The 21,127-nt window shown below is 52.5% G+C and overlaps 1 protein-coding gene across 4 annotated transcripts in view; it reads left to right on the top strand.

The window, feature by feature from the left end:
• The window catches only part of POC1A (POC1 centriolar protein A), an 88,278-nt gene that overhangs the window by 36,392 nt on the left and 30,759 nt on the right, over positions 1-21,127 (top strand). For all 4 annotated transcript variants that reach the window (XM_047776021.1, XM_047776030.1, XM_047776036.1 and 1 more), the window contains 2 exons: positions 5,948-6,016; positions 8,269-8,367. In XM_047776021.1, coding sequence (XP_047631977.1) covers positions 5,948-6,016; positions 8,269-8,367 — 168 coding nt within the window. The remainder of the gene's footprint in view (positions 1-5,947; positions 6,017-8,268; positions 8,368-21,127) is intronic.

The following is a 21,127-nucleotide window of genomic DNA, read 5'->3' as shown; positions in this document are numbered from 1 at the left end:
AGGGGCTCAGTGATGAGGAGGCAATGGTGGTGGTAGGTTCCCAAACTCAGCCCCAGCCGATGCTGATGCCTTTGCCAGGCAGGAACATGGGATGCGCTCAGGAACCTGTTGGGGCTGAGAGGTTGGGTAGCCCTCTGCCTCCAGATGAACCTGCCCATATCGGGTGGAGTGTGGACAGAGTGGGGAGGCACTGCCACCCTGGATTTGACACACTGCCCTGCTTCCTCCGCCTTTGCCCCTAGGGACACCATGGTGATTTCTCTATAACTGGGCTGGAAAAGAGCCTATACCTGTCTCCTTTGCCAGCTGCTCTGATGGAGGCCAAGGGCTGGATGTGTTCCTTTGGGGAGGGTTCACAGTCTTGTCTGATGCCTGGCTTTCTAAGAAAACATCCCAGTATTTCCAGGGATGGACAGTTTGGACCCACCTGATCTGGTTTGGAAAAACCATGGACACTCTCCCATCTTGTTCAGCCAGAAAAGCCTGAGTTTCGAGAGGCCACAGATGGGAGGAGAGGGCTTGGACGTTTGGGGTCAAACCATTCTGGCTTTGCCTCTTAGCCTGTGACAGTGGGCAAGACCCAGATTTTGCTGAGCCCTTCCTCCTCTGTAAGAATGACACCCGTATCTGGCGTGACAGGAAGGGATGTGTCTGCATTGCCCAGCACCAGACACACTAGGTCCTCACAGGTTTTAGTTCCTTTGCTGTGCAGCTCTTGGAAAATGATCCATGCTGTTATACCTGAGAGCTCTTCAAAAGGCTGTTTTAAGTTTCTGCTGTGGGCATGGTCCTGGCACCATGGATTAGGTGATGCTTGTTAAGAAACTGAGTACGTGGGATGGGGATCACCCATTTCCCCTCCTCCCACTCACCTACAGTGTCTCTGGAGTTTATCTGGCTTCTTATTTTGTTTGGGGTTGTTGCATTTGCCCCATGACATACTCTTGCTTTTGCTTCTCTTTCGTCGTGCACAACTCCTAAAATCCGTCCCGCAGTAGGTGGGCTGCAGTGAACCCCTGACCCAAAGCTTGTACCCACTAGCTAGCCTGAGTGGGTTTGGCCTGCTACAGGCTTGGTCTCCAGGTCTGTTTGCATTGTCCCTTATTAGTCCCGCCCTTGGGGCAACTTTCACAGGAGGATAGGTCGGGTGTCCAATGATGCCAGGCTGGCGCTGGGGCTCTGGAAAGCCTTGCTGTGGGATCTGCCATGACCAAGACAGTGAAGCAGAAGGAAAGGGAGTCCCTGCTTCTTGCTGGATCCAGTAGAGATGTACAGGTGTCGGCTGCACAGGGGCCTCCTCATGCCACCTCCTCTGCCCCCTGACTGCAGCCGGAGGACCAGGAGAGGAGGTGCTTTCTCACCAACTGCAGCAGTTGTTCAAAGCCTGCGTCCCAGAGCAAGGCCCCCATAGTTCTGTGTGGCAAATGCGGGGGCATTGTGCTAGAAATACAGATTTATTTTTCTGTATTTTCTGAAACATAATCTTGAGCCATGCTCATTTGGTTTTAGTCCCCAGAGCTATTTGGGAGAGGATGGTAGGTGGGGTGTGGGTGGAGTTAAATCTGGTGTTTGTGGCTGTGCAGTTGGTGTTCGTGTCTCTATGGAGTGACTGGTGTGGGGACCAGTCAGCACATTGTTCCCCGCACCGCTGCTGACCCACTGTGGGACAAGCAGCCATCACCCAGGGCTCACAGCCCCTGGGTGACTGGGGCAGCTGTCTGCATGCAGGGCTTTCAAAAAGTCACAGGCTCAGAGTATGGGATCGGCCAATGCTGCTGGTGCTTGTGCTGTGCCAGGCCCTAGGCTGGGGCTGGGGAAGTGGCAACAAGGGGGCTCACCTCGACGAGAGGCAGCAGTGGACTAGAGTGGCCTGGCTGCCCCAGGGGGAAGGAAGCTCTCAGAATGGGCCTCTCCCCCCTCATTTCTTGGCAGTGTGGCTCTTATGTAGCCTCTTCATCTTGGAGACTCGTCTTGCTCTTGAGAGGCTCAGATCTGGCTCGGATGGTTGGGCCCCTCCTGCAAGAGCCGAGGGGACATAGACAGGGAAAACAGCTCACTGCTCCAACTTCAATAATCAGGAGCACAGCCTGGCCCTCTGTCCCCTGCCAGCAGCCCGGGATTGCGGGCTGGGAACAGGTGTCCTTGGCTGATGTCGGGAGCAGCCTAGGTGGCCACTCCTTGTCCACAGGGCCTCACATGGACCCAGGCCCCAGCCCGCAGCAGATCAAGTGAGCGAGAGCAGAACCTGCCTCGGGGGGTTTGTGGAATTCATAGTCGGAGGGCTGGGCTGTGGTGTTTCTGCCTGAGCACGGAGTTCAGAGACCAGAGCACCCAAGCCGGAGGCCTCTTGGCCTCCTTGGTCTCCATGTCTCTGTTTGATGGCCACTGTTTTTTTTTTTAAACCTCTGACATGGGGCATGTGGTGTGACATTCCTACATGTTTGCTGGCAGCCAGTGAAGACATATCAAAACTGCATGGTGGGGGTAGGGGTGCCTGGTTGCATGGTGGGAGTGGGGGTGCCTGGTTGGGGGTGGGGGTACCTGGTTGGGCCTTTGCTGTTGTAGCTATGGTGGGCACAGTGGTCAAAGTTCAGGCATGCAGGGCCTCCAGGAGTCAGGCTGGAAGGGTTAGGAGAGTGGAGTGGTCTGGACAGGCTGGAGAGGCTGCAGAGTGAGTCTCTGGGATCTGTGGGATCTGAACACCATAGCAACCTTTGTTTTGCCTTTTCCGGCAGAGCATCCGCTCATTTGAGAATGAAGGAGCCAGACAGTATGGGTCCCTTTGGAGTGGGGAGGTTGGCAAGGCAGAGGTGGCATGTGGTAAAATGACTGAATGAGTCCAGCTGAGCTCGAGGGCCATGTGTGCTGGCTTAAGGGTAGAGAGAGGTGGGGGGCCAGGCTGCAGTCAGTACTCTTGGTGATCATCTCACAGAAGATTCCAACTGGCCAGATCTGTAGAGGGAAGGAGGAAGGATCTGGTTGAGCCCATGAAGCTGTCCTGTCAGTGGACCTGGCCTGGAGCCAGATGGAGACCAGGATCTCAGGCAGGTGGGCAGCCCTGGCGATTGGCAGCAGGTCAGAATCACACTCCTGAGGGTACAACCAGGAGCTGCTGCCCAGAGTCACACTCCAGAGTCACCCCGAAGGCCCCAGGCCTTGCCTGTGGGGAAGAAACAAACTTGGCAACGTGCCTGCCCTGAGCCGGTGAACAAATGCATCCAGATGACTAATTGACTGAAAGGAGTCAGGCACCATGAAGGTGGAACACTTTCAGAGAACACGCATCATGCCTGATCCCTGCCAGTGATAAAAAGAGACTCCCCCAGTCCCTGTGGTTTGGAAACTAGAATGAACTCCCGAATAACTGCTGGGCTACAGAGAAACCCCAGTGGAAACAAAGCATTTGGAGATGAATAGTGAAAAAGCTGCATATTGGAAACTTTGGGGATCTAGCTAAGGTGGTAGTCAGAGGTAAATTTGTAGCCTTAAATGAATTTATTTAAAACCAAGAAAGATTGAAAATAACTGAGTTAAGAACTCAGTGCAGGAGGCTACAGAAAGAACACAGAGAAAGGGGCCTTTGTGCTCTCACAGTATTTGAGGATCATCAAGTGGTTCGGTGGGGCCAGGGCACTGATGAGGAGGACAGATGAGGGCCTGGTGTAGCCTGGGGGCCTGGGTTGTCTGGGCCCCTGAGGGTTGGGATTAAGATTGTCAGCAGTGAAGAGCCAGGTCTGCATCACAGAACATGCTGGCTTTAGCCCACAGCAGAGCCCTGCACTGGCCCTGGGCTGCTTTCGTGTGCCCCGGATGGATGGGCTGGAGCCTTTGAGGCAGGCTGCTTTTTGCAGGAACTCTTAGGTACCTGGTGTAGGAGCTGGGCAGTCCCGTTGGTAAATGGGCACCACTGGGGAGGATTGCAGGCCTCAACCCTCGAGAGTTCCTCAGAGCACCCTATCACTTGCTCCCTGGAGTTTCCTGGGACTTGGACTCGGGAAAGCTCTGACACTTCTTGCATGGAGGGGTCCTGGTCCTGATCCCCCTGCCAAACTATGGGCTTCCAGCCACATTCTTCAGTGGTCCTGCCTCTGCCTGGCTGCTAACATCTTGTCCCTAACTTGGCATCTGGTGGTTGAGTGACAACAGGAAAAGAGCCTGACCCTTGAATATTTGTTTGGTTCCTTAGTTGCTGTGACTTCTTGGAAACACGCCATTCCTCAATGAGCTTTGGGCAGGCAGAGAGCCCGGCTTGTTTTTGACACTCCATGTACTGTTTTCCTTCCCTTTTCTCTCTTCCCTCTTTGTTTTTCCTCAAAATGAAAACAGTTTTATTGCTTTGTTTTGTATTAACCTAATGATGCTATATGCTTGTTAGAAATTCAAAGTATGGGAAATTAGAGATTTTTAAGACTCAAAAGTCACCTGAAATTGCCTCCCCCACCTTAAGTCCTATCAACCGGGGGTGACTGTCAGCCTGGAAGCATATCCGAGTGATGCATGACCAGCCCCCGTCCTACAGCCAGGCCCCGAGTCCCAGCCCGTGATGCCGCAAGGAGACGTTGTTCTCGTCAGTGAGAGTAGATCTCCTTTGTCCTGTTGGCTGGCCCCACCTGTGGGAGACGGCAGTGGCAGGCACAGCTGGAGGGTCCTGTCTCTGACCCGTCTTGGACACGTCACCCTTAAGATGGGTAACTGTACAGACCCCAAGAGTCAAGTACGTCAGTGCAGGTGAAGTGCTCCGGGCAGCCCAGCCCTTGGTGGTAGCTGGCCTTGTACTTCCTCGTCACCCCCATTATGGGCGGCTTGGAGAGGAGGAGCTGTGGGTATATTCCAGAAGTCTGGGCAGACATGCTTCCTCTGCCCAGTACACCTGGGCCTAGGGGGCAGCTCTGTTTAACCTGCCTGTCTCTTCTGGGCAAGGCAGAAGCTGGCCTTGCTCCTTGACCTTGGGAGCCCGCAACCTGTCAGGTCTTTCCTGGCATCAAGTGGAAGAGCTTCCCAGTCTTGCTCTTGTCCACTCTGTCAGCCCCACTGTTGGAGGCACCTCATATGGGCAGCCGGGGCTCCTGTTGCTCCTTGTGCTACTCTGGAGGGAATGAGGCGGCCCTTGGCAATGGCTGTACTGTCATCATCCAGGAAAAGAGCCTCTTTGATCTTTCTGGTCCTGCTTGGGGAATGCTGGGTGGTGGCACCCTCAAAGTCTGGCCAAAAGGAAGAGGTGGTTTGTGGTGTGCTGGATGGTTTCTTGCTTTGCGCATCTTTCTGCGATGGATCTCAAGTGTGCGAGGAAGAACCCTCCCTTTTTACCGGGTGATCAGGCCCCCTGCCCCAGGCCTGGCTGTGCCCACTGGCCTCAGAGCACTGCTGGGCTCAGGCCTGGCATCATGCTATGGACAGTTGTGCTGTTCTTCAGCACCTGGGAAGCCAGAGCAACAAGTCTTCTCCGAAAGCCCCAACGTGAGGGGAATGACGTGCCCTTTGGAGGGGTGTGTCATGTTCCTCCCCCTCCTCCATCCTGCCCTGGTCTGGACTTCCTGACTGCACCCTACCTCTGCTCCCTGGCTCTGCTGTGGGGCTCTGCACTTCTCAGGTCAGCTGCAGGGAGGAGTATGGCCTGGCTCAGGAAACTGGGTTCTAGTGCTGGTGCTGGGCCCAGCTTAAGTCCGTGCACCTCTCTGACTTGGCTTCTCCTTGGGAGGTGGGGGCAGCGTTTCCAGCCCAGCAGGGCTGTCCACGTGGACTGTCCTGCTCATTCCTGGACCACATGGCCTGGCCTTTGTCATTAGTGCTCTTGCATGGGCTCCTTTGGGTTCTCCACCAAAGGTTGGGGAGAACATGTGCAGCCCTCTGCCCTACCGCCCTTACTCAGGAGCTTCTGGTTCCTTTCTGTGCACTGAGAATCTAGAGTAACCTTTACTGTTTGTCCTTTTTTGGTTTGTTCTCATAGGGTCCAGCCACCACTGTTGCCTTTTCAAGAACGGGGGAATATTTTGCTTCTGGAGGTTCCGATGAACAAGTAAGTAAAAAATGGTCTGAGGCGTCTCAGCTGATACTGATGAGAACAGAACAGGGGCCTGAGGTGTCTTGGGGGCCGGTGGGCTGGGTTTCATCAGCTTCCTTAGTGGCTTTCAGCCGTCTTGAAGCCTGGATCATGGGCTGGGGTGCTCAGACCCAAGGCTCTTGGCTTCCCAGAGCAAGTGTGCTGCAGGCACTGACCCTGTGGCAGCATCTCAAAAGCCTTATTGCTCAAACCAGTATGGGTTGGAAGGAGTCTGGGTTATTGTTGCCGTGAGAAAGTTAGGGTTTTTTTTTTAAGAACTTCTTTTTCATGATTATAGGTGAAAAATGAGATAATCATTGGATGTTTACTGTGGGCCTGGTAATGCGGGCAACACGGTGAGAGTCAGACCTTGTTCAGTCCTCAGGCAGCCCCTTGGGGCAGGCCCTGTCTTCACCTCTTCTCTGGATGAGGAGACAGAGTCTCAGCAGACCTCGGAGCTGAAGGCTGCCTGTCCCTGGGATCCGGCCCAGAGTCTGGCACCTGGGAGGCTTCAAGGGCATTGAAGGGTCCACCCATAGGGAACCTTTCTCCAGTTCCACACAGTACTGCTTATCCAGAGAACCATATTTGCCTGAGGCAGGGAGGAAGGGGGGTTGTTCCAAGTCACTGATGACCTGGTACATCGCCCAGAATGTTCATCCCATCAGGGCCAGGCCTTACAGCTCTGACTGCTCTGCCCGGGAAAGTCCCACTGGCCCCGATCAGATGGACTGATTTCAGTTGAGTCGCTGCTGGGAAAGCAGAAGTTGGTTGAAGGCACAGTCTGGGTAAGAGATAGCAGGCGTCTTCCCACCCCGGCACCAGCTCCTGTGCTAACCAGATGAGAGGACCACGGAGCCTTGCCTGGGCAGAGAGGCCTGGCTTACTGCTTAGAAGACTAGAGAAACTAGTGCAGTAAACTCACACCATAAATAAAGTCATGGTGACAGGAATTCATATAACACAAGAGGCCTGGGCCCCCTTCTCAGGCAGCCTCTGCTGTCAGCTCCCTGGCTGCCTTCTGATAGTCTGCTCGGAGAGCCTTTTTGGAATGACACTTGACATTCTCTCTTCGCATTCCTTGTTGCCATTCCTCTGCTCAGAATCATGTAGCAGTTAGTCTTGTGCAATGCACAGGACCCTCTAAGCAAAGGGGTGTGTGCCAACGTTCTGTTTTAAAGGTGACAAGTGAGAGACCCTAGATGCCCATCATCTGGGAAGAGAGAAACTGCGGTGCTGCTCTGGGAGTGGAGAAGAGCCTCTCAAAGAACAAGCTCGTGGCTTTGTTCTGATGGGTTAAGAGTCTAGGGCACGTTGAATTTCCATCTTCTGTGGATCCAGTGATTTTGCAGTGGCTTCTGTTGACTGTTGGCCATGATTCTCAGTTCCTGCCCCCGCTAGAAGTGACCCTAGATGAGTGTAGCCGTGTGTGGCTAACACCCTCCAGCAGGGAGCACTCTTGCCCAGCTTTTGTTGAAGGCGCCTCAGGGCATGAAGGTCCTCCCAGGGGAATGTGGAATAATGGCTGGAGGTGTTACTTCGCTCTGGAGGCCAGTGTCTGAGCCTCCCTGCAGCCCTTTAAGATGGGAGCTATGATCATCCCCTTTTCACAGATGAGGGAGGAAACAGGCCTAGAGAGGTTGAGTCCCTTGCCTAAAGCCACACAGTAAAGGATAAGCCGGGATCTTAACCCTAGTGCTCTGGCCTGGAGGCTGTATCTGAACCACTTCTCACAGTGGAGCTAGTTTGGCTGCCACCCTAAACAACTCCCCACTAAAAGTGGGGAGACAGATGATAAAAAAGGAAAAGGGACAAAGATTAAATAACTTCTGACTCTGATGCCATGAAGGAGATAGAGGGCAATACTAGAAACTCAGAGGGAAGGCCTGTCTGGGAAGGTGGTATTAGAGCAGACACTGCAGCCTGAGGAGCCAGCTACATGAAACTTGGGCCTGAGACACCCCAGGCCCAGGGAGCAGTGCAAAGGCCTGGTAGCGACAGTGAGTCTCTGTCCTGGTAGAGCACTCCGATCCTCTTGGGGTCTGTCCAAATGGTCTGTTCTCCGGGGAGGTGGGGTAGGTCCAGAGATGAGGGGGTGTCAGGTGGGGAACACAATCCCACATCTGGCCCAGAACTTTGGGGGTGGCCTCTGGCCCATCTGTTCCATTGAGAAGGGATGATAAAGGATTTTTCTCTCCCTGATTCTGTGTGCTTGTTGGTCTCGGCAGGTGATGGTTTGGAAGAGTAACTTTGATGTCATCGATTATGGAGAAGTCCTAAGAGTGCAGAGGCCCCCAGCCACGCTGGCCAGCTCCTCCGGGACTCTGGTAAGTGACTTAGCAGGCAAGTCCTGAGCCCTGTGACTGGTGGGCTGGCTCATGAACAGCACTGGGCTCGTGGGTAGTCGGGGGGCTACAGTCTAGGCCTCTGATGAGGTCTCATCATTTGCCAAAAACCACTTATATGCTTGTGATGCTCTCTTTCAAATCCTGAAGCGGGAGTTCCTGTGGTGGCTCAGCAGTAATGGATCCATGGACTAGTATCCATGATGATGCGGGTTCGACTCCTGGCCTTGCCCAGTGGGTTAAGGATACAGCATTGCCATGAGCTGTGGTGTAGGTTGCAGATGTGGCTCAGATCCAGTGTTGCTGTAGCTGTGGTATAGGTTGGCAACTGCAGCTCTGATTCGACCCCTAGTCTGGAAACTTCCATATGCTGCAGGTGCGGCCCTAAAAAGCAAAAAAACAAAAAAATCTCAAGTGAACAAACAAGATGCGAAGAGGCTATTAGAGTAGATGCTGGGTACCTGGGCACCGGGCCCATTAGGTGGGGGTGTGTGTCCATGGCATAGGCTGCTGGTTGGTTGGAGCCTGAGGAAAGGAAGGATTTGTCCTGTGCTGAGCTTTGGGCCACAGGATCCGGCGTCAGGTTCCTAGAGGGTGCGGGGCCTAAAGCCACAGCTGGGAGGAATGGGAAGGGCCCCAGCCCTCTTCTCACTTCCCCCCTTTTTTTTTAAACCATAGAAAGGAAGTTCCTCAGCCACAAACCATTTTTAGTACCTTTGTTGGTAAAAGGGCATTCGGTATTCCTGAATTAAAAGTTAGCAATATTAATTTTGGACAAATATTTGGGAAAAAATGATAACTGATATGGTCTCACTGAATAAGGTCACATTCAGCTTTGGCTAAAGTAAACAGTAAAGCCAAGGAGGTTAGAACCCCGAGGGTTGTAAGCTCTGCTGGCCGCAGGAAGTTTAAATCTCTCCCTCTTGGACCTTAGAGGCAGTGTGGCCTCTCCCACACACGGAAACTGGCCTGAACAACAGGAAACGGCTTGCCCAAGGCCCCCAGTAAGTCAAGGTTGGCCCAGAATAGAACCAGGAAGCCTCTGAGTCCATCCTGGGGCTTTCTTTGGCTCCAGCAGTGGCCCCCCCCCCCCGCCTCCCACACCCTATACTGTGTGTTGGGGTTACCTCTAGGAAGAGGCCAAGCTTGGGATTTAAAGCTTTTCTTCTGAGGGTTACCCTTGGCCCAGAGGTTCTGTTCTCCCTCCGCATTTGCTAAGGAGTGCCCGGTCCTCAGCTTTGGGGTTGACTGGGGGTGAGTGGGTTGCATGGTGGTCTACCTGATGCCATTTCACCTTCTGTCTGGAAAGAATGTGGGGTTGGGGTCCTCTGGGGTCCATGTGGCTGTCCTACAGCTTCTCTTGGGTATTTATGGTGAGCCAGGCCAAGCTAAGGCCTTTACATGTACTGCCCTGTCGTTGACCTCATCAGATGAGTGGTCAAGTTACTGCTTCATTCACAGATATGACACCTGGGGCTTAGTCACCTGCCCCGGTGCCTGGACCTGGAGACCCACTGCACTGGTCCCTCTAAGCAGGGCTGACTGAACTAGAAACTGCAGGTGGCAGAGGCTGCCTGGCAGCATTTCCCCATCCTGGGGAGTGGAGGTGGTGCTGCCACCATTCCCTTCGGAATGGCTGGTAATTGCCAGTAAGGGGAGAATCCCATGCTCCTTTTCTTGTAACTATCGAGAAAATAATTTGGACAAGCTGCCTCTTGTCCTTTCAGACCTGGCTCAGGAATGAAGTGTGGGGTGTCCTTGCTTCCCATAGCTGCAGGGCCTGATCATCTAGGATCAAGGGTGTGGAGTGGGGGAAGCCCACAGGACAGGGCAGGGTAGGGCCTGGGAGGGCAGGCCATCAGCAGGGCTCAGGGAAACCATTTGTTCCGGTACCACCTTAAGGCCCATATCAAAGCTGTCATCACAGCTCTGCTCAGTGGGCTGATCACCATGTGGGGCTCAAATCAGGGAAAGTGTGTGGGCTCTGGAGCCTCAACCCTGACTGTGTGGTTCCAGGTAAACCACACACTCTTCCCAAGCCCCCATGTCCACAATGGGCCTCGAATAAGCAGGCTCATGTGTGATGGAGGTGACCTCTGCTAACCTACGAAGTGACCTGACTTGTTAATCCTAAAATCGTTCTTTGTTGAGGGCATTTTCCTCATTTGTCACAAGCCCCTTTGAAACTCTGAGTTGACATCTAGGTCCTCCTCTGGTCACAGCACGCCCATATGTGTACCCTGGTGTACACTTTGCAAGCCATGATTCCGGGGCTCCCAGGCCAGGAGGAGAGCTGGGACTTTTGTTTTATATGTGTAGCACATTACCCATGTTAAGTATTTTAAGTGTTCAGTTGAGTGGCACTAAGTACACTCACACTCTTGGGCAACCATCACTGTCATTGTACGCAGAATGCTTTCATCTTCCCAAACTGGGGCAAGCCAATCAGTATAGTGCAGCTCCACGGCTAGGTTTTCCCCTGAGGTGAGTAGTGTGGTTTCACCCTTCCTGCCCGAGGACTTCCCTGATGCTGAGATAGTACTGGGACTGATTCTCTGGCTAGCCAGGGGTCTCAGCTCCTCAGGGGGCCTAGGAGCTCTGCAGCCACATTGCCAGGAGCTGGGAGTTCAGGGAGCTCCTGCCCCTCTAACTCCGTCCACATATTGTCCTTCCGGCAACCCAGGGGTTCTCAGTCTCAGCACTGTCCATCCTTTGGGCCAGATAAATCTTTGTTGTGGGGGCTATCCTGTGTATCGTAGGATGTTTAGGAGCACTCGCTGCCAGTAGCATCCCACTGCCCCTCGTTGTGACGACCAAAAATGTCTTCAGACATTGCCATGTGTCTCCTGGGGGGCAGCACTGCTCCCCATTGAGAATCACTGCAATAACTTGACTGAGCCCAGAAAGCAGGGCACTGAAGCTGCAGGAGTGTGGGGAAGTGGGCATGACTTTCAGGTCGGAGAAGCTTGGGGATGGCACTGAGGACCCTGGAGCCTGTGCTTCTGCTCCATTGGCCAGATCTGGGCTGCCCACAGCAGCTGTGGCCCAGGTCTCTCAGCTTTGCAACACAAGCCCGTTCTGTAGAAGTGTTGTTTGGCTTATCAGTTTTTGGAATCTTCCAGAGGTAGTGGTAAATAACAGCAAAAAAAAAAGGACCTTTAGCAACTTGGTTTCCTTCAGTACATTCAGAGTGTGTTCTTGCCCTTCCTGCCTGCGGGCTTCCTTGCTCTGAGATAGTACCAGGTGAGTGGTTTGATGACTTGACTTCTCAGAGAGACCATGAGCACCACCACTGTGCCCTAGGAACTCTCAAACCTGATGGCTTTTCCCTCTCCAGCTCTGTGTGTACACTGGGCCTTGAGATCTAAAGCCACATGAATCACTGCTGAGCATTTGGGGATTTTAGGAAGCCCTTTGGGCCAGATGCTGGATCTTGAATTCCAGACCACATGCCTGTTAGAGTTTGGCAGTTTAAAGCCAGAGGGGCAGACCTGTGAGCCTGTGACAGCCTCTGCCCTGGACCCCTGCCCTGACTGTGGCATTCAGCTCTCACTCCTGGAATGAAGGCCATCCTTGAGCCCATTCTGAACAGAGCTCTGTTCACTGCTGGAGCTATTTTCAACCTCTGGTTGAAATTCACAGCTTATTTTTAGACACATTTCATGTTGAAATGCAAAAGCCATTTCCCAGCCCTTCAGAATGAGAATAATGGGTTCCATTTTCCCCCTATTCTTGGCTGAGTTGTGATGAGAAGGGATTTCAGGGCTGCGGCTGGGGAGCTTTCTCTGCTTGGAAAGCTGCAGAGGAAGGACTCCAGCCCATGCACTGGGCTGAGGGTGGGCAGGAAGCTCCGCGTTCTGCCCTATGACACACTACATGGCTAGAGGAAGGTTGGAAGTTTTCTAGCAGAAGAATGCCTCCCAGAGGGGCTTGTGGGGGTCCCCTAAGCTTTCTGTGGCAGGGCCTTCTGCTGGCCTTTTCAAGGGGCTGAGATTTAGCTCCATTCCCTACCACATCCCTGGCGTCTTGCCTTCTCAGCACTCATCCTCATGCGTCTCACTCCTTCCTACCATCTGTGCTTTGGGGTCTGTCCCTGAGACATAAGGACCACTATGTCTTGGCTGACCTTAGATTTGGCACCTGCCTCCCAAGTCCCAGCCACTAGAGCTGACCTGGCTTTTGCTTCAACCACAGAAGCATTTTAAAACCACTTTTAAGAGCAGAGATGCATTCATTCTGATATCATCTCTTTCTTGCCCTTCCTCCAACCGCTGAGAGCCTATTATGCAACTGGGAAGGAGATTGTGCTGGGCGGGGCAGGAGGGGAAGAAGGCCGAATTCTAGGTAATTCAGTAAAACTAAAAAACCACTTCCTGAGTTCTCAGGGCTGGCTGCCCTCCAGTTCAGACAACCTTAAGGTCTAGGGCCGAGGGCTTTTCTCCACTCGCCTCACATGGGGAGATGCTGGTACCTCCTTCGTGAGATTTCGCGAGGTGGCACATGCCAAGCAGGCACTTGGAACCATGCCCGGCACGTGGCAAGTGCTCACCAAGCTTTAGCTATTTTTAAAATGTTGCGTCTCCTTCCTCGGTCCTACAGCACTAGAAGAGCCCCCTACCCGGGCAGGGACTTAGGTGTTCCAAACCTGCTGGAGTGAAGGGCAGCAGGCAGGGTGGTGGCCCTTCTGTCAGGTCATCTTCGAGGTTGACCCCACTCAGCAGGCTTCTAGACTCTTGCAGGTGTCAGTTGTGCTTCCTGATGGGAGGCCTGAGTCCTCTCTGCTTCCAGATTCGAAAGCAAATCCCCGAGATGGGTGGAGACATGCCTCTTCCTGTGTCCCCGAGAGTCCTCAGGGGCACAGTGCCCAGGACCCCCAGAGCCTCAGTGCTGCAGCTGTCCCTAGGAAGAGGAGGCCAGTTAGCCAAGGTTGTCTGGTCCAGGGCCTCAGCCTTCCCTGGAGATGGCCCTTTTCTTCTTCCTAGTTCCTCTTTTTTCTGAAGGAGGAGCCCCAGACACTCCCTGCCCTCCCGGTTCAGCTCCCACATTTCCGTGTTGGGGGGCTATACAGGGTGGGCTTGACCTAGGGGTTCTTGGGCCCTGATTCCTGGCCCAGAGAGTCTTGGCCCTGGATCCTGCCCCATGTGGAGGCGGTCCTGGGTGGTGTTTGCTCAAGATCTGGCTTCTCGTGGCCTGAGGATCATCAGGAAGAAGTGGGGGAGGGTGCCCATTTCCACCTGCCTCACAGACTTGCTTTCTCACTCGGGAACTCAGACTTGGGTTTGTTTCTGAGAATATGCCTTCCTGGCTGGCATTTGCTTTCCATGGTGAGGAGAGGTATGGATTCGAGGAGACACTTGGCAGATGGGGCATTGTGGGTATTTAGAGCAGAAATGAACCCCAGATTTACGTGTCTTAGAGAGGAGCCTCTCCTTCCTCCACTTGATGCCAATTCTGGCTCTGAATTTCCCAAGGCTGTTAAAGGGGGCTCTTGGCGGCAGATGAGTCAGAGGATGCCAGGCACTTAGGCATCTTGGAAGAGTGTCGATTTCATGCAGCCAGACTCCTAACATCAGCTGCCCTTGCCCTGGGCTCAGGGCATCTGTGGGGCTCGCGACGTGCCTCTTAATGCGCTGGGAGCTCTTGCTCTGCTACACCCTTTGGCTGAATAGTGAGTCTTCCACAGTCTCTTTCATCCATGTAACGACTTCATGTTGAGAAACCCGGGGAAGCAGACCCTCTCTGGACCCTCCCAGCACCTTCCTGCCTGGTTTGGCCGTTGTTGGGCCTGGCAGGGCCCGGGCTCTGGGGGCTGACTTAGGAATACTGGGGAGTTTGTTTTCATGTTTCCTGGGACTTACCGGATGGCACATCTCTGTGTGGCTCCTGTGGGAGAACTCATTCCTGTCCCCTGTGCTGCACAGAGGAACCTGAGCCCAAGGGTCACCTGCTGGGCCCAGGTCTCGATCAAGCCCATGCTATTGGGTCTCAGCCCTCTTGTTGGCAAAACTAAGAGGCCCTTGACTGAAAGAATCCTAGCATCCTTAGCCCCTGGGACAGATATCCAAGCCCAGCACAGGACAGACTTTGGTGACTCAGAAACACACCTCTTCATCACTTTTGTTTGCACTTGTGTGGACCCGTGGCAGCACTGCCCCCAGGCCTTTGGTGTCTGCCGGCCCGACACTCTTGGTGAAATTCCACTTCCCAGTGTGTGTGCTGTTATCCTCCCACCAAGACCCCGAGGTTCCTGTTCTGTGAGGCATCATCTCTGGATGGCCTGGGATGGCTGGGGCTGGGCAGAGCACAGGGGAACAAGAGACCTATCTGGCCAGGCAGTTGCTGGGGTGGGGACAGAATCTTTCAAGGATGGCTGCCCTAGAAAGGATTCCTGGGCAGCTCTACTAGGGAGGTAGATGATGCTGGAAACTTTTGGCTCTGGGAGCCACTTTAAGAACTTGGCTGGGAGTTCCCGTTGTGGCTCAGTGGTAACAAAACCGACTAGTATCCGTGAGGACGCAGGTTCAGTCCCTGGCCTCCCTCGGTTAAGGAGCCAGCGTTGCCCTGAGCTGTGGTGTAGGTCGCAGACGCAGCTTGGGATCCGGTGTTGCTGTGGCTGTGGTGTAGGCTGGCAGCTACAGCTCCGATTAGACCCCTAGCCTGGGAACTTCTATATGCTATGGGTGTGGCCCTAAAAAAAAAAAGAAAGAGCTTGGCTGGCAGTAAGAACTGTACTGGCCCTGTATCCTGTGCCAAGCCGAGTGCCTGGCCGGATGTGGCACATCTCTCTTGTAACCTCAGGCGAGTCATCAGGGTTCTCTCTATCCTGACTCTCCCCACCAGTGGACTTACTCCTTTGGGCATTTTCCATTTCACAGGCTCACTCTGCAAAAGACCATCCTGGGGGGCATGGAGGCAGGGCAGGCACAGCAGCCTTTGTTGACTCTGGGTGATGGAGGCCCTCAGACCAGATGCCTCGCTCCACACTTCACCCACCTTTACCTGAATAGAAGTCACTGAAAGTGCTCCAGGTTTCTTAGTTTCCATGGGAAGACAGAGGAGACTAGAAATAAAGAAGATTCAATATTTGTTAACCAACTACAGCTTTTAAAGAGAGCTTCCTGGAGTTTCTGTCGTGGCTCAGAGGTTAACAAATATGACTAGCATCCATGAGGACGCAGGTTTGATCCCTGGCCTCGCTCAGTGGGTTAAGGATCAGGTGTTGCCTTGAGTTGTGGTATAGGTTGCATATGCAGCTCGGATCCTGTGTGGCTGTGGCTTAGGCAGGCAGCTACAGCTCCAATTCAACCCCTAGCTTGGGAACCTCCATATGCCACAGGTGCAGCCCTGAAAAAAAGCAAAAATAAATAAATAATAATAAAATAAAAAGGAGAGCTTCTTGCTTGAAACAGAGCAGCCTTTCAAGGTAGCTGATGGTTAACATGGCTGTGCATAATCTAGGCGCACCAATTCCGATTCCCCTGGCAGAGGAGCTCCCTGGGCCTGGGATCAGGGTGGGGAGCTGGACCTGTTGAGTCCAGGTAGGAAGCAAGTGGAATCCCCTCTCCTTTTTCTTTCAAAGGCTACAACTGACTTACTGGGAGGAGGGGTCAGGGCTGCTACCAGGCACATGTTAAATCATTATTGAATTTGCTGGAAGGGAGGGGATGTCTTTGACAAGAAAATTATGTTTGCAGAAATGCATCAGGAGGAGTCACTGGGCTCCCTGTCAGTTTAGTGAGGAGATGCCTTTTAACACCTGGCATTTCTTGCAGCAAGCCCCTTGCAGTGGTTCCAGACTTCATTGTATATCAGAATCACCGTGCGGGCTTGGTAAAAGTCAATTTGCCCCATCCCCAGAGTGTCTGATTTAAGACAGGAATTTCCATTTCTAACAGATTCTGAGTGATGCTGCTGCTTAGGGACCCACTCTGAGCCAGTGGTCTGCTAGAAAACAGTCTAGCAGAGTTTGAGACCCCGGTCTCCTGGGCTGGGAGGTGGGTGGAAGGAGAGTCTCTGTCCATCCTAGGAAGTTTCTGTGTCTCAAGGGAGCTACAGCTTGGGAAAGGCACTTGGAAAATTCGTGTCCCTTTCAACCCACTTTGGAGGATTGTACTCTGCCTTTTTCCACAAGAGAAAAAGCAGTGTGCCTGTGGCTCTAATCTTGGTGCAATGTTAAAAGAAATCCCAGTGCTGTCCTGTGGGCTCCTTTAGCCCTAAAGGTACTCTTTGTACACACTGGGCTCTGTTTACAACAGGGCAGGCAGATGTGTGGTTTTGATACCAGCCAAGGACTTCAGTTAGAGGGAGGAGGGGGCCCAAGGGCAGCGTCCTGAGGGCCTCTGCCAGGCCTGTCATCTTCTCTTGGCTCCCATCCTGGCCACCAGTGCTGCTGCTGCATCAGTCTAGTCATCTGTTCTTTTTTTTTTTTTCCTTTCTTTTTTAGGGTCACACCTGCAGCATGTGGAAGTTGCCAGGCTAGGGGTCAAATCAGAGCTACAGATGCAGTTGCTGGCCTACACCACAGCCACAGCAACACTGGATCCCAGCTGCATCTGTGACCTACACCACAGCTCACAGCCACGCCAGATCCTTAACCCACTGATTGAGGTCAGGGATCGAACCCACATCCTCATGGATACTGGTCAGGTTCATTACCGCTGAGCCACAATAGGAACTCCTAGGCATCTGTTCATGAATCCACATTCTCCAGACCTCTGCCTCCTGCATTGTCCTCAGTGTCCCCACCTCCACTTCTTACCTTACAGATGGGGGTGCTGAGGTCACCTTCTGTCCTCCAGAGCCTGCTGGGGCCTTTAGGGAAGCTGGCAGGTGAGAGGCTCTCTGACACTTGAGCTTGAGATGGCCTGGGTGCTTGTGACCGAGCATTTAAACCCCCAGGTGAAAGTTGTCTTTGTGGAGGCTTTTGGGGAAGTGCTTCCAGGTAGCTAGAGCAGGAACAAGCTCTGAAACAGCGATGACAGCAGTGGCCAAGAGGATGAGGCTGTGCGATGGAGCAGAAGCTGACTCCCTTCTCTAAGCTGCCCTTTTCAGGGGTAGTTTCATACCACTAGAAAGTTACCTCCCATTCCACAAGCAAGTAGGTCCCTGTCCAGAAGAGAGCGGCACAATTCTTAGGAAGGAAAGCCTAGTTAGTGACTTAAACCAACCAGAAGTGTAGCCTCAGAAATCCAGGGCCAGGCCTATTAAGAGAGTCACAGTGCAGTGAAAATGGACCAGCCTGACTCTGGAATCCAGATGAAGCCTGGACACTCTTGTGTCCAGCTCTACGTGCTTTAGGACACACCTGGTACATAAACCTGGGCGCCCACACACCTTTGAGAGCCCTCTTACCTCTTTTAAGGCTCTCAGAACTTCTACCCTGGCTGCCAAATTATAGGTTCAAGGTCAGTGGAGAGTTCACAGGTGCATTTAGGGTAGTGAGCCCAAGTCACAGGACTGGGGTCCTGCCACTTGGGGCTTTACTATGAGGCACACCTGACCCCCGGCAGGGGCAGACTGCATTCCTCAGAATGCCTTTGTTTCAGCCCCGAGGCCACTGCTGTGACCATTTTGGTGACAGCGAAGATAAACATCCACAGCCTGGTTAGGTTAGGCCATGCCGACAAGTCCCCTCTCCACAGAAGAACTAATAGAAGCCGGCGTGCCTGTGTGTGTGTGCGTGCGTGCGTGCGAAGCAGAGAGGGTGGGCAAGAACTGAGCCCATCTGCATCTGAGAGCCAGCTTCCCTCCCTCCCTCCATTTCTTTTTGGTTCCATGGTGTTTTCAAACGGAAGAAAAGAGCCACAACTGGAAATAGGCCTGGTTGCTTAAATCTATGATTCTTTCACCCCCCACCCCTTGTTCCCCAGCAGAGCTGTGCTCGTCTTTTTAATCTCTTTCCAGATGGCCCATCCTCCATGCAGCCTTCCTGGGAAGGGCAGCGGGTTGTGAATCCTTCCTGCCCCACCTGTCCAGAGTGCTCTGCTTGCTGGAACAGCCCCTGGCTGCTGGAGTCAGTGATTCGCAGGCCTGACTTGTTTCCCTGGAAGGTTGGGGCCTTGCTCTGCACTGGTGCCCAACATGCGTCTGGAGCACAGAATGCTCAGGAAATCAGAGTTTGGTGGACATGTGCCTGCTGTTTGTGGGCAGCGTAGGTTGAGTGTGAGGCTAGAGGCAGGCTCTGGCTCTTTCCTTTTGATGTTTTTCATGGTCCCAGGCTAAATGAAGGAAGCCGCTTTCTGGCCTGGTTTGTCAGTTTGGGGGCAGGTGGCATAGGGTGGTGTGGGCAGTGGAGGGTGGGAGAATCTACATGTCTGGACTAGAAGTTAGTCCTTCTTTTCATTTTCAGTGGAAAAAAGCCCTTTGCAGCTTAAATTTTCCAGATTGGATGGCAGCATTGCCCATGTGGTGTAAGGGTGTTGGATAATGCTTGTGTTTATGTTCTCATTGGTTACTATGGAAAAAATCAGAATAGATGGTTTCCATGGAGATTATCTTAAAATTAGTTTCTTTGAGGGTCCGGACATTGTTGCAGGGTTCACTGAATGCTCTGGGTGCCATCAGGGCTTTTTCTGTGCCAGTGCCAGAGACTGTCTGAACGTTTGTGGATTCGGGCAGATTTGCGTCCTGTGCTTGAAAGTGCCAGGACACCAGAGTGGGGGTGACCCTGTGCCTCAGCTTTCTCCTGGGATTTTATTTGTCTGGCCTCAGCTCATTCCAGTCGCCCAGGAGCTTTTACTTCCTTCTTTCCTTCCTTCCTCCCTCCCTTCTTTCCTTTTTTAACAAAACAAACAAAAAAAGAAACACCCTTTGTATTGTGGAAATTTTCAAGCCAGCACAAAAAGTGGAGAGAATAATATAATTAACCCTTTACCTAGCTTCAGCATTTTACCAATCTTACTTTGTTCCTCTCCTCCCATTTTTTTTTTTTAAGAAGAGTTGGAATATCTTTGTTTAATCCCAGATATATTATTTTACCCTAAATAAAGACTTTTCTTGGTTGAATACTGCAGTGCTCTTATCATATCCAACACAGTGAATAATTCCTTAGTATCAGGTGCTTAGTCCACATTCACGTTTTTCTGCATCGTGTCAAGAACGTTGTTTTGCGCTCTTTGTCGAAATAAGGACGTGGGAGCCTTTGAGAAAACCCCAGTCTCCCCTCATGTGGTTCTGGTGCGTGGAGAGCTTGAGCACACTTAGCTTAGAGCAGCAGTTGGGCTGGGGCAGGTGGAGCCTCAGGGCTCACCCTCCCCCTGTCCTTAGGGGTGGTTGAGCACTCTGAGCTCCAGGATGCCCTTGTTCCAGCCTGGAGATGTGTCAGCACAGGTGGGCCTGCTACTGCCAGCTGTCCAAGGGCAGGCATCCGCTGGGGTGCACTGTCTCTCTTCACAGCCTTTACGGGGAGGGAGGGAGAGAGGTGATGTAACCTTGATTCACAACAGCTGTGTGCAACTTCATGTTCCAGAAAAGGGAGGTTCAGGGAGACCCTGGTGTAGGGGGAGACAGCCTCCCTGGACTCCGCCCTTTGTGCCATCGGGGTGAGGGCTTTGGCCCATCAGAGGCCCACTGCCTCTGCAGGGGCAACCAGAGCCAGTCCTGGTTATCTGTCTTGGCAGGCGTTGCTCGTGTCCTGAGATGCTGCACAAAATATGAATTGCCGAGCTTGGGAGTGGTGCCCGGGGATGGTCGGTGCCTCCAACGCTCTCCATTGAACAAAATGCAAGGAGAGTTTAAAATAGCCAGCCTTTGTTCCCAAGGTTTTAAAAATTCAACTCCAGTAGTTACAATGAGCTGTCTTCAAGTGGATCTATAAATAAACTGCTACTGTTCCTCTTTGTCACCGAGAGCATCAGCGTCTTCCAGAGACGTCGGCTCTGCCGCTTGTCTTCATTAGATGCCTCTCATCTGTGGGGCAGCTGCAGCCTTCAGCAGGCTGGGATGACACGCAGGGTTTGTAGTGATAGCCACACGTTTCCATTTAAAAAGCCACAGTCCCCCAAGATTAACTCCACAGAGAAAGATGTAACTTCGCATTGGAGAAACCTGGCAGAGAGGTTGTCCTCATTATTGATCAAGGTCAGCGTCACTGATATATGACTTCCCTGCATGAACCCTGTAATGTCAGGTACATGGCTTTTGTGGCGCTCTTGTCAAAAATGCATAACCTCACTCCAGTCATGAGAAAACATGAGACAGACCACAACATATCTGACAACGTAAGTGACCAGTACTCATCAAAGTGTCAAGGTCATGAAAGGCATGGGAAAACCTACCACCTCACACAGATTCCAGGAGATGAAGGAGAAAGAACTAAATGCAGTGTGAGATCTTGAATAGTATTCTGATCCAAGGACATTCATAGAAAAACTGGTGAAGCTTAAACTGTGCCCTTCCTTAATTTAGTCAATGGAATTGTCCCGATGTTAATTTCCTGGTATGACCATCTTGCTAATGGTTATGTAAGATGTTAACATTTGAGGGGAATCTGAGGGAGGAATATATGGAAATTTTCTGTACTAATTTTTGCAACTTTTTCTCTAAGTCTAAAATTAGTTCAAAGCAGTTTAATTAAAAAAAACAAAAAACCAAAAACAACTACAGTCAACACTTGCTTTATCAGAAGCCTTGATTTCCCTCCCAGGGTGTCTCAGTTCAGGTGTTTGCAGCAGGAGGGCAGGCGTTTCTATCCCCAGGTAGGAGGTAGACAGCCCCAGGTGCTCCGCGCCCAGCCTGGAATGTG

This window comes from Phacochoerus africanus, chromosome 1, assembly GCF_016906955.1.
Source record: "Phacochoerus africanus isolate WHEZ1 chromosome 1, ROS_Pafr_v1, whole genome shotgun sequence".
NCBI classification, from domain to species: Eukaryota; Metazoa; Chordata; class Mammalia; order Artiodactyla; family Suidae; genus Phacochoerus; species Phacochoerus africanus.
The sequence above is the reverse complement of the archived record's forward strand: the minus strand, read 5'-3'. Positions and strand labels throughout refer to the sequence as shown.